This window comes from Scomber japonicus, chromosome 18 (assembly GCF_027409825.1).
Source record: "Scomber japonicus isolate fScoJap1 chromosome 18, fScoJap1.pri, whole genome shotgun sequence".
Lineage (NCBI taxonomy): Eukaryota > Metazoa > Chordata > Actinopteri > Scombriformes > Scombridae > Scomber > Scomber japonicus.
In genome coordinates this window covers 31,021,738-31,033,531 of record NC_070595.1, presented here as the reverse complement: position 1 = coordinate 31,033,531, position 11,794 = coordinate 31,021,738, and the positions used below count along the sequence as shown (strand labels likewise).

The window sequence follows — 11,794 nt, the reverse complement described above, 5'->3', positions numbered from 1 at the left end:
CATGTTTGCGTCTCTGTGGGATTCTGGGAAATGTAGTCTGGACCAGACAGGACGTTACCACGGCAACAGATTAACTCCAAACAGCAGCAGGAGAACTCTTCCTTTTAAAGCAGATGTTCATACAGATGCAGGTTAAAGTTCAGAGACTGACTCGGCTTCCTGCAGGAGAAGCTCGCTCTGCTGCTTCTGGGAAACATCAAGAAACTTATTCAGAGTTTCTTCAATCAATCAATCAATCAATCAATCAATCAATCAATCAGTCCATCCTGATCAGAAATGAGGCAGAATAAACTTCAGCTGAGTTAAACAGCAGCAGACATTAATAATCATCCTCACAGTGAGTCAATGGCTCCACCTGCTGGACACTTTGGATCATTACACGTTTTAAAGAGAGACAAGAATCTTCACATCTACTCTGATATGACCTGAACTTAAATACAAAACTAAAAATCAACTTAAAACTCTTTAATAACTCTAAATAACTTTAATAACTCTGCAAACTCAACACATAAAATAAGAGTTTTCCTCTTTTATTAAAGAATCACTGGACACAGTCTAGTTTACTGTAAGCTAGAATATATATAATATAAATATAACGTATATAATATGAGTGGTATTTAGTTTTTGTGTATTTAAAAGGGGAAAGTGTACATTCATGAATATTTCAATTAAAATGTAAATGCACTGGAATCAGCCAGAATAGCTAGTTTTCATGTGTTGTCCGTTAGCAGGTCAGGACAGAAAGAAAAAAGATAAATCAGCACATTTAAAACAAGTAATTAGAACAAGAAGTCATTTCAAACAGAGATAACAGTGTTAGTTATATAGCCTGACCCCCAACCCTAACCCTCACAGCCTGACCCCTAACCCTAACCCCTCACAGCCTGACCCCCAACCCTGACCCTCACAGCCTGACCCCTAACCCTAACCCCTTACAGCCTGACCCCCAACCCTAACCCCTCACAGCCTGACCCCCAACCCTAACCCTCACAGCCTGACCCCCAACCCTAACCCTCACAGCCTGACCCCTAACCCTCACAGCCTGACCCCCAACCCTTACAGCCTGACCCCCAACCCTAACTCTAACCCTCAGAGCCTGACCCCCAACCCTAACCCTCACAGCCTGACCCCCAACAAAATCTGCCAAGTACCTGTTCAGTTACCTTGCTGAGACTATCAATAAGGATCACGACAAACTGCTTCCCAACTAAAAAGCTGTCCAATTTTAGTAAGTAATATTTAGTTAGTATAAGGTAGTGATGATAGCTTAAGGTCTGCTTGTAGAGTCTCTATTGGTGTCAGAGTTGTTGTACTTGCTTGAGATCAGTGTTGTGTAACTCGCTACCCAAAGCTGGTGAGCGTAGGTGAGGGTTGGAACGCAGACCCAACGGTAAATCAAGAGATTCGCCTTCAGGCTCAACTCCTTCTGACGGTCGCTGCTACGCCCCCATCACTGATGCGGCACCCATCCAACTGTCAACCTCACGCTCCATCTTACCCTCACTGTGAAGAAGACCCCCAGATACTTAAACTCCTCCACTTGGGGCAGCCCCCCCCCACCTTCCCCAACCCTGAGGGGCAGTCCACCTTGTTCCAGCAGAGCACCATGGCCTCAGATTTGGAGGTGCTGACTCTCATCCCGACCACTTCACCTGTAGAGTCCAACAGAGCAACATCAACCGCAAAAAGCAGAGAGGAGATTCTGAGGTCCCCAAACTGGACTCTCTGCTCCCCCCGGCTGCACCTTGAGACTCTGTCCATGAAGATCACAAACAGGATCAGAGACCAGGGACAGCCCTGATGGAGCCCAACACCCACTGAGACCAGGTCTGACTTACTGCAGAGGATGTGAACACAGCTCTCACAGCGGTTGTATAGAGACCCAATGACTCGCAGCAGAGACCCTGGTACCCCAAACTCCCACAAGGTCCCCCAAGGGTCACGGTCCTAAGCCTTCTCCAAGTCCACAAAGCACATGTAGACTGGATGTGTGACCCCTCCAGGATCCCTGCAGGGTGAAGAGCTGGTCCACTGTTCCACGGCCAGAATCCACATCGCTCCTCCTGAATCAGGTTCAACAATCAGCCGGAGCCTTTCAGCAGCAGCTTCTCCTGGAGGCTGAGTAGAGTGATCCTGATAGTTGGAACCTCCGGTCTGCCAGTCCATGGGTCCCTGTCCCAGACCTCCATGCGACGTTGAAGAGGTGTGCCAACAATGACAACCCCAAAATGTCCAGAGCCTTCAGCATCACAGGGTGAAACCCCCCCCCCTCCCCCGCCCCCGGGATCCTCCAGCTCTGCCTCCTCTACAGAGGACATGTTGGCCGGGTTAGGAGTTCCTCGAGGTGTTCCTTCTACTGCCCGACAATATCCCCAGTCGAGGTCAGCAGTTCTCCCCCCTGCTGAAAACAGCCTGAGCTGAGTTCTGCTTCCCCTTCCTGCACAAAGCCACTCAGCCAAGGACTCTGAGTATCTCCACACCGGCCCGGCGCCTTCCCCCCTGGTCCAGCTCCTCTCCAGAGGTTTGGTTCCAGAGCCGGTGCTGTTTCCAGCTCCCCCACCAGCCGGGTGACGCTTCACGTTCCCAGAGTCAACTTGCGGCGCTGAGGATCCACACATCGAGGCCCGACGCCTGATTGGCATCGCACCCGACCCCAGACTGCATCCCTGCAGGCGGGCTCTCAGGGAAGTATAAAGAATTCATAACTTCCTCTGATGAGCTGTGAGTGATTAAAATGTTCTTCATGTTTTTATTGGTTTAAAAAATATACCAAACTAAACTCAGAAAAAGTTAATGAATGTTTTTTATTATGAGTCAGAAGTTTCAGACTCTGCGGTTAGAAACCTCTCATCAGTCCGTTAGCAATCACTTCAAACAGGAAGTTAAAACACTAATGATGATTTTCAGAAGAAAAAAACTTTCATCATGTTTGTGAGTCAGCAGATTATTCTGTACAGTGACGCAGTGAGAACAGTAGCATAAACCAGTTTATTAATAATGATATAAACCAGTTTATTAATAATGATATAAATCCATCTGAACAGTATAATAATGATTATAAATGTGTTTCTCTTTGTGTCATTGACTTTTATTTTACTTTTTTACTTATTTATTTATAAAGAAAGATAGATTTTATTTGTCATTCAGATTATAAACTATATAACTATAAACACTTGAACCTCCATGCTTCATGTTAGCATGAGTTAACATGTCCTCTGTTCTGGTGTCCAGATCATTCAGTGTCAGACTCCTCTGTCTGAAGAACATTATTCCAGGAGTCCTGGTCTACGTTCTCTCTGGCAAAGGTTTCTTCCTCCACACCTCCCATGAAGATTAAACTTGTCTCTTTCTGATTGTAGAAGCACTTTCACATCAGCAGCAGTAAGAGTCCGCTGCAGGTCCCGTCAGGACGTTTTAGGGTTTTTGGTGATTTCTGCTCTCGGGGTGACCATGCTGGGAGGCCAGACCTGGGCTCGGGTTGACCATGCTGGGAGGCCAGACCTGGGCTCGGGTTGACCGTGCTGGGAGACCAGACCTGGGCTCGGGGTGACCGTGCTGGGAGGCCAGACCTGGGCTCGGGGTGACCGTGCTGGGAGGCCAGACCTGGGCTCGGGGTGACCGTGCTGGGAGGCCAGGCCTGGGCTCGGGTTGACCGTGCTGGGAGGCCAGACCTGGGCTCGGGTTGACCGTGCTGGGAGGCCAGACCTGGGCTCGGGTTGACCGTGCTGGGAGGCCAGGCCTGGGCTCGGGGTGACCGTGCTGGGAGGCCAGGCCTGGGCTCGGGTTGACCGTGCTGGGAGGCCAGACCTGGACCTGGGCTCGGGGTGACCATGCTGGGAGACCAGACCTGGGCTCGGGGTGACCGTGCTGGGAGGCCAGACCTGGGCTCGGGGTGACCGTGCTGGGAGACCCGGGCATGTTGGTTTTGAATGTCCTCCACTTGTAGATTATTTTCCGGACAGTGGAATGGCTGATTCCTTTTTAAATCCCTGACCAGACTCATAAGAAGGTCTCAGACCGTTGTTCCATCTCACCATGGGTTAGGGTTAGGCTCTCTCTCATTTCAACAGTCAGCCAAACTAAATGTTTGAGGGTTAAACAGGACGAGACAATGTTCTGATCATTTGCACCTGATGTGATACCTGCGTGTGATTTTAGACATTTTAATTGGGAATGAATGTGTCCTAATTTATTCCTCACCAGAAATTGTTTTTTTTTTATTACATTTTACAGAAAGTTTTAAAAGTATTTTCTTCAGTTTTAATTGTTATATTACTTGAATGTGTCAGTATTGTTAACACTGATATTAAATACCCATATATCCAAATATGTTAAAACACACAGGCTTTATATGAATGTATATACATATATACATATATATATGTATATATGTATATATGTAAGTATAGCAGCACTGTGTTGAAGTGGAAAACTTCTCAGCTGCAGATGGCCTCAGATGTGGAGGTGCTGATTCTCATCCTGACCGCTTCACATTCAGCTGCAAACCGTCCCAGATCCTGTTGGAGGACTTCACCTGTAGAGTCCAACAGAACAACATCAACCATATAAAGCAGAGAGGAGATCCTGAGGTCCCCAAACTGGACAATCTGTCCATGAAGATCACAAACAGGATCAGAGACCAGGGACAGCCCTGATGGAGCCCAACACCCACTGAGACCAGGTCTGACTTACTGCAGAGAATGTGAACACAGCTCTCACAGCGGTTGTATAGAAAAATTGATATTAAATACCCATATGTCCAAATATGTTAAAACACACAGGCTTTATATGAATGTATAGCAGTATATATGTATTGAAGTGGAAAACTTCTCAGCTGCAGAGGAATCTCCACACTAACAGTTAGATATTACGCCACGTTGAGGATCATATTTCCGTTATTGCGACATTCGTTCATAGTGCTTATGAGTAATGTTCAACACAACGCTGGTGAAAGAACATTATGCATCATTCCTGAAGAAATTCAAGAGAAGTAAGAGTTCAGGTAGAAGCTGATCTACAGCGCTCCAGCATGTTAGAGTTATTCAGGATTACTGCTGACTCGCTCACAGTGACACACTTCCTGCAGCAACACATTTCACTCATTTACTACATGGCCTTAACATGTCTCTACACACACACACACACATGCACATGCACACACACATATACACACACACACATGCACATATATATACACACACATATATACACATATACACACACACACACATGCACACACACATATATACACACATATATATATATATATATATATATATATATATATGTGTGTATATATGTGTGTGTATGTGCATGTGTGTGTGTGTGTGTATCTCATGAGCATCAGTGTTTAAATCAATCTTTATTTATAAAGCACCAAATCCCAACAAAGTTATCTCAAGGCTCTTTCCACATCGAGCAGGTCTAAACGAACTCTTCAGGTTTTAACTTTAACGAGACCCAACATTCCCACATGAGCAACACACTTCCTGTCGCCACTTTTCTCTGCAGGAAGGAAAACAAGAAAAGACTTTTTCTGCTGACTCACATTTTCTTCCAGGATTTCTTAAACAGGAAAAAAACAAACATGATGACAAAGGAAGTGTTCACGAGAAACACACACACTGACATACACACTGACATACACACTGACACACACACACACACACACACACACACACACACTGACACACACACACACACAGGAAAAAGTTAAAATAAATAATAATGATAATATGAAATTGGCATATTTATGAAAATACTAAAATAAAATATTGATTTTAAAATCCTTTTCTCTCCCATTGTTTTAATATCAAACAAATAAAATACTGACGTCATCAAACATAGAAAATAAAAGCATTTCAAGTAAATTATAGAAGTGATTAAATAAATAAATAATGATGAATTAAATGATGTTAATAAATGATAATGTTTATAAGACTGTTCATAGAGTTTATTATTTAGTTATGAATCAAACTCAACAACAGAAAGTTTAAATATCTTTATTCAAGCTCACGCGACGTTTCTGAAGAAAATAAAACTTTTTGTAGTTTTTACCGGAAGCGCACCGGGGATGAAACGGTGCGTTTAACGGCGGGAAGGTGTGACCCCAGCAGGTTCCCGTCTGCTCCGCGAGCCTCACGGTCGGTGACGCAATCCCGTGTCGTCACTGGGTGAATAACTCGTATCGGTGACGGAGCGCGCTTACCGTCAATGGAAACTCCCGCACGAGCGCATAAAAAGTCCAAAACGGCTTCAAATGGAAGCAAACAGAGAAGTGCACGAGCTCACCGGCGGACTCACACCGACACCGAGACACCGACACCGACAGACATGAACACCGTCACAGGTAAGAACACACAGCACGAGCACCGGGACACACCTGACAGGTGAGCGGGACGTGCACGAGCCTGCTGGAGGGAAGCTGTTACCTTTTATTATTTATTATTTATTATTTTAAAGTAAGTTAAAACTTACTGCCCCCCCCCCTGCAGCTGCAACTATGGGAGGTGATCAGTGCCACTACTATTATTATTGTGGTTGTTGGTTCAGTGATGAAGAGTGAAGATGAAGAGTGAAGAAGATGAAGAGTGAAGAAGATGAAGAGTGAAGATGAAGAGTAACTTCCTCCTGATTGTTATATCAGTGTAAACAGGAAGTTGCAGATTCATCAGACTGATTTATAAGCAGCTTCATTCACTCGTTAACATCAGTATGATGGGGGGGGGGGGGGGCTGGTGTGTGGGGGGGGGGGTCTCAGTCATGTAAAGTCTCTGATCAGCTGCTATGGAGCTTCATCAGTGTGAGTTATTATAGTTACTATGGTTACCATAGCATCAGATTCCCTCTTAGTGTTTCCTGTGTCTCTGTGGTGTAGTATATATACTATATAGTGTATAGTGTATAGTGTATACTGGTATATATATATATATGTGTGTGTGTCTGTGGTGGAAGTATAGGAACAAAAATACTCTGATACTAAAAACACTGAAACATAGAAGATGAAGATTTGACTCATTCAGACTCTGAAGCTTCATTTTAGCTTCACATCAACTTTATAATGTTTCCACAGAAGCAGGACTGTGATCAGTGACTCTGTTCACATTCATGATCAGGATCCAGCTTCATGTTAGAAGCTGTGATTATATTCAGTATATATATATATATGTATATGTGATATTCTGCATGTCTTTAAACAGCCAGGGGTTCAGCAGTGAAGGGTCTGACATATAAAAGCTTTTCTCTTCCTGCTGCTCTAAACTTTCTACACATGAAAGAAATCAGTGAAATCTGCTTTGATTTCATTTCCAGGAACACTTTGTCCTCTGAGCCGCTGCTATACTTTCATTATGAATCTGATTTTATATCATCATAGTCTAAAATACAGGAGATGCTTCACCTCTCAAACCAAAGTTGTTAATAATAAATCAGTTAAACCCGTTATAAAAGCATCATCAGATAAATTCAGACCTCCGCAGCACGACATCATGGAGGTTACAGCTCAACATCATTAATATATTAATACTAGATTACATTTAGTACTTTTGTTGGTTTTATATCATTTAAATGACATTTAAACCAATTTTTACCAAAAGTCAGACTGAATGCTCCTGAAAATGTCAAATGGTGTAACCACAGTAGAATGATAGATATTAAATGTTTGATCACCTGCAGTGTGTTTAAGTGGACTGATACTGATACTGAAATACTTTTTAATAGTAAAAGTAAATACACTAAGACGGTATTTAGTTTCCAACATGCAAAGTGTGAACATGCTCTAGCCTGCATGTCTTCCTCCTAAACGAGGCCTTTCATTAGAAGCAGCAGCATGTGTTGACTGATGCTTGGACGTGTTTCTTTGAGCAGTTTAACGTTACGCTCCACTCTGAAGCGCGTCGGACTTTCACCAGTAAACTAGTGACACATCAGTGACGTCTTTTTGCTAATGTGACGTTACTTACAGTTGGACTGCATTTGTCTGTACAGTGTGTGTCTGCGTGTGTGTGTGGGGGGGGGGGGGGGCGGGCGTTTGTTTGGTCATCAGCCAAATGAGCCAATCGAACGTGAGTTTGAAAAATAGACTTGAAAAAGAAAATTGGACTGGCACATTCACGCTGGTGAAAAAGGGGTAAATGTGACTCTGAACGGGTCAAGTCTGTCCTTGCAAAATATGGGAAGACAATCTAAATGACTCTATAACTGCACTCCAAAGATAATGTGAATAAAGTTGCTTAAAAGTTGTTGGGACAATTTGGGCCTCCTGAAAAGTTGGTAGGGTCATGTCCCGACCGCCCCCATGCAAACCTACGCCCATGGGGTTAGGGTCTCTGTGTGGAGTATGTATTTGTCTGTTTATGTTTAAGTGAGGTTGGGCTCGTAGAGACTGAATTGCCCCTCAGGGATGAATAAATCTGACTGAATAATGATTTAATAACTGCTTTGTGCTCGTTTCCTGCAGCCGCCGCTCTGCTCGGCTTGTTCTTCGCCGTTTTGGTCCAATCAGCTCCCGTCCCCGCCGAGCCCCCGGCGGCGTTCAGAGAGGCGGCCGAGCGAGCAAAGACTCTGGTGGAGAAACTCCTGGAAGACATCCCGACCGCGCACGCAGCCGCCATCACCACGCAGGTAAAACACACGTCTGATTGGCCGGCTCAGCTGCACTGTGATTGGCTGTTGGGTTAACGCGGCGCTTCCTGTCCTCAGGGCCTGACGCTGGACGCCGGCGCTCACAACAACCTGCAGATGATGGTGGAGACGCTTGGCTTCCCAGACACGCCGGTCCTCAAACAGCTGTCCCAGAGCTTCACACTGGTCAGTCTACCTAGGATGGTGAAGGAGGTGTTAGGATGGTGAAGGAGGGGTTAGGATGGTGAAGGAGGTGAAGGAGGGGTTAGGATGGTGAAGGAGGGGTTAGGATGGTGAAGGAGGGGTTAGGATGGTGAAGGAGGTGAAGGAGGGGTTAGGATGGTGAAGGAGGGGTTAGGATGGTGAAGGAGGGGTTAGGATGGTGAAGGAGGTGAAGGAGGGGTTAGGATGGTGAAGGAGGGGTTAGGATGAGGTGTTAGGATGGTGAAGGAGGTGAAGGAGGGGTTAGGATGGTGAAGGAGGGGTTAGGATGGTGAAGGAGGGGTTAGGATGGTGAAGGAGGTGAAGGAGGGGTTAGGATGGTGAAGGAGGTGAAGGAGGGGTTAGGATGGTGAAGGAGGTGAAGGAGGGGTTAGGATGGTGAAGGAGGTGAAGGAGGTGTTAGGATGGTGAAGGAGGGGTTAGGATGGTGAAGGAGGGGTTAGGATGGTGAAGGAGGGGTTAGGATGGTGAAGGAGGTGTTAGGATGGTGAAGGAGGGGTTAGGATGGTGAAGGAGGGTTAGGATGGTGGAGGAGGGGTTAGGATGGTGAAGGAGGTACTACACTAACTAGTAGTTAGTAACTACTAACAGAAATATAAAGTACAGTAGCTTTCAAAACTAACGTGATGTGATGTCATGTGATGTGTGATGTCATGTGATGTGTGATGTCATGTGATGTGTGATGTCATGTGATGTGATGTCATGTGATGTCATGTGATGTCATGTGATGTGATGTCATGTGATGTGATGTCATGTGATGTCATGTGATGTGTGATGTCATGTGATGTGATGTGATGTGATGTGATGTGATGTGATGTCATGTGATGTGATGTCATGTGATGTGATGTCATGTGATGTGATGTCATGTGATGTCATGTGATGCCATGGCATGTCATGTGATGTCATGTGTAATGTGATGTGATGTGATGTGATGTCATGTGATGTGATGTCATGTGATGTCATGTGATGTGTGATGTCATGTGATGTGATGTGATGTCATGTGATGTGATGTAATGTGATGTGATGTCATGTGATGTGATGTCATGTGATGTCATGTGATGTCATGTGATGTCATGTGATGCCATGGCATGTCATGTGATGTGATGTATGATGTGATGTGATGTGATGTGATGTGATGTCATGTGATGTCATGTGATGTCATGTGTAATGTGATGTGATGTGATGTCATGTGATGTGATGTCATCCTGCAGGACGTGTACGTCAGTCGTATGTCGGCAGGCAGCAGGTTGTACCAGGGGCTGCTGGGAGTTCTGTCGGAGCGCGTGACTGGACTGAGCGACCTGCGATCCGACCTGCGTGACCTGCTGACCCAGATCACCAAGGTAACGCTCACCTGATGACATCACAGCTGAGTTTACATACGTGTTTCTGTGCCGACACACTAACAGCCGTGTGTGTGTGTGTGTATGTGTGTGTCTCAGATGAGGGAGGCGGCTCAGCTCGGTGCAGATGAAGACCAGAACCCGAGTCTGGACCTCGCTTCTCGTCTCCATGGTAACTACGAGGTCCAGGTGGCGGCCCACCTGACGCTAGTGAGGCTCCGCTCCTTCTGCCACGACCTGATCCGCAGCCTGAGAGCCGCCGCCAGCTACAAGGCAGCGTAACTCCCCCCCCCGCTGGGACAGTGCTGCGTTCAGGGACTCTGTGCTGCATTCAGGGACACAGTGCTGCGTTCAGGGACTCTGTGCTGCATTCAGGGACTCAGTGCTGCGTTCAGGGACTCTGTGCTGCATTCAGGAACTCAGTGCTGCGTTCAGGGACTCAGTGCTGCGTTCAGGGACTCTGTGCTGCATTCAGGGACTCTGTGCTGCGTTCAGGGACTCTGTGCTGCATTCAGGGACTCAGTGCTGTGTTCAGGGACTCTGTGCTGCATTCAGGGACTCTGTGCTGCGTTCAGGTACATGCAGGACAACTCTGTCTCTCTGCAGAGACATTGTGCACTGACCTTTTTAAAGTTTTTATTTACTTGTCAGTTTATCAGCACGCTGACTTTGTGCCAGAACAATCCCAGAATGCTTTGTGTGTCGGAGCATGTCGGCCGTCGGCTTATCAGACGAAGGATTGAAGCTCTGACTCGTCTTCATGGAGAAAATCACCAGGAATGCAAAGCAGCCGGCCGGCAGGCCTGAACCTGCGGCTGCTCCCTGAAACACTCAGGAGAGGAGCATCATGGGTAATATTCCCTGGGGGGGGGGCATCATGTCCTCAGCTGTGCCTTCAGCCACCCCCCACCCCCTCCCAGGCCCCCCCCCCGTACATTTATATTTATATTATTTATATTTAGTGTTTTTTTAAATGCAGCCTGAGACTTTATGATAATTATATTTATACATGAAATCAATGAAATCAGAATCAGGTTATTTATTGATCAGCTGTCAGGTGTTTTTATTTATTATGAATATTTATTGATTATTTATCACATGCTGGAATATTTTCATTCAGTCAAACGTAATTTTATACTTTATCTGTAAAACTGAAGTTTACAAAGTTTTTACTCTTTTATTTATAATATTTATAATGTTTTTAATGTTTTTAATGTTTTTTTATATTTTTAATGTTTTTAATGATTTTTTTTTATGTTCTTATCAAATGTCCTGGCTTGTCTCAGTTGTAGTCAGTGAGACAGGAAGTGAGCTGAGTCAGCAGAATAAACTCTGTGAGTCAATAAACTTTGTTTACAAAGTAAATATAATGTTTACACGCGATGACTCGTTGAAAGCTGAAAACATTTAGTTTTTTACTTGATGTTTGTTTCTCACTTTAATCAAATAAAATGTTTTTATAATCACTTTGAGTTTCAATCAGAATATTTAAGGCTCGATCTGGACTGGGGGGGCGGGGGGGGCTGAGGGGGGGCATTCATCGCTGCAGCTTTAATTATTATCATTAGGGCCGAGTGCCTGAAGCCCTGTTGTATCTGTAAACATGC

The 11,794-nt window shown here is 45.2% G+C and overlaps 2 protein-coding genes across 2 annotated transcripts in view; one reads left to right on the top strand and one right to left on the bottom strand.

Annotated features, from left to right (window-relative positions):
* Positions 1–6,333: 6,333 nt before the first annotated feature.
* On the top strand, positions 6,334–10,809 carry csf3a (colony stimulating factor 3 (granulocyte) a). The gene is made up of 6 exons (XM_053339014.1): positions 6,334–6,349; positions 8,459–8,622; positions 8,701–8,808; positions 10,056–10,187; positions 10,287–10,465; positions 10,563–10,809. The coding sequence occupies exons 1-6, from the start codon at positions 6,334–6,336 to the stop codon at positions 10,807–10,809; spliced, it is 846 nt and encodes a 281-aa protein (XP_053194989.1).
* A 105-nt stretch (positions 10,810–10,914) lies between these two features.
* The window catches only part of samd14 (sterile alpha motif domain containing 14), a 13,386-nt gene continuing 12,506 nt past the window's right edge, over positions 10,915–11,794 (bottom strand). Inside the window, exon 12 of the mRNA XM_053339013.1 lies at positions 10,915–11,009. Within this exon, the coding sequence (XP_053194988.1) occupies positions 10,915–11,009 (95 nt within the window). The remainder of the gene's footprint in view (positions 11,010–11,794) is intronic.

Excerpts from the sequence above, each read along its gene's own strand:
- csf3a (XM_053339014.1), top strand. Across the intron at positions 10,188-10,286 it reads TGCTGACCCAGATCACCAAG|ATGAGGGAGGCGGCTCAGCT; the intron begins GTAACGCTCACC and ends TGTGTGTCTCAG. Across the intron at positions 10,466-10,562 it reads GCCGCCAGCTACAAGGCAGC|GGACTCAGTGCTGCGTTCAG; the intron begins GTAACTCCCCCC and ends TGCTGCATTCAG.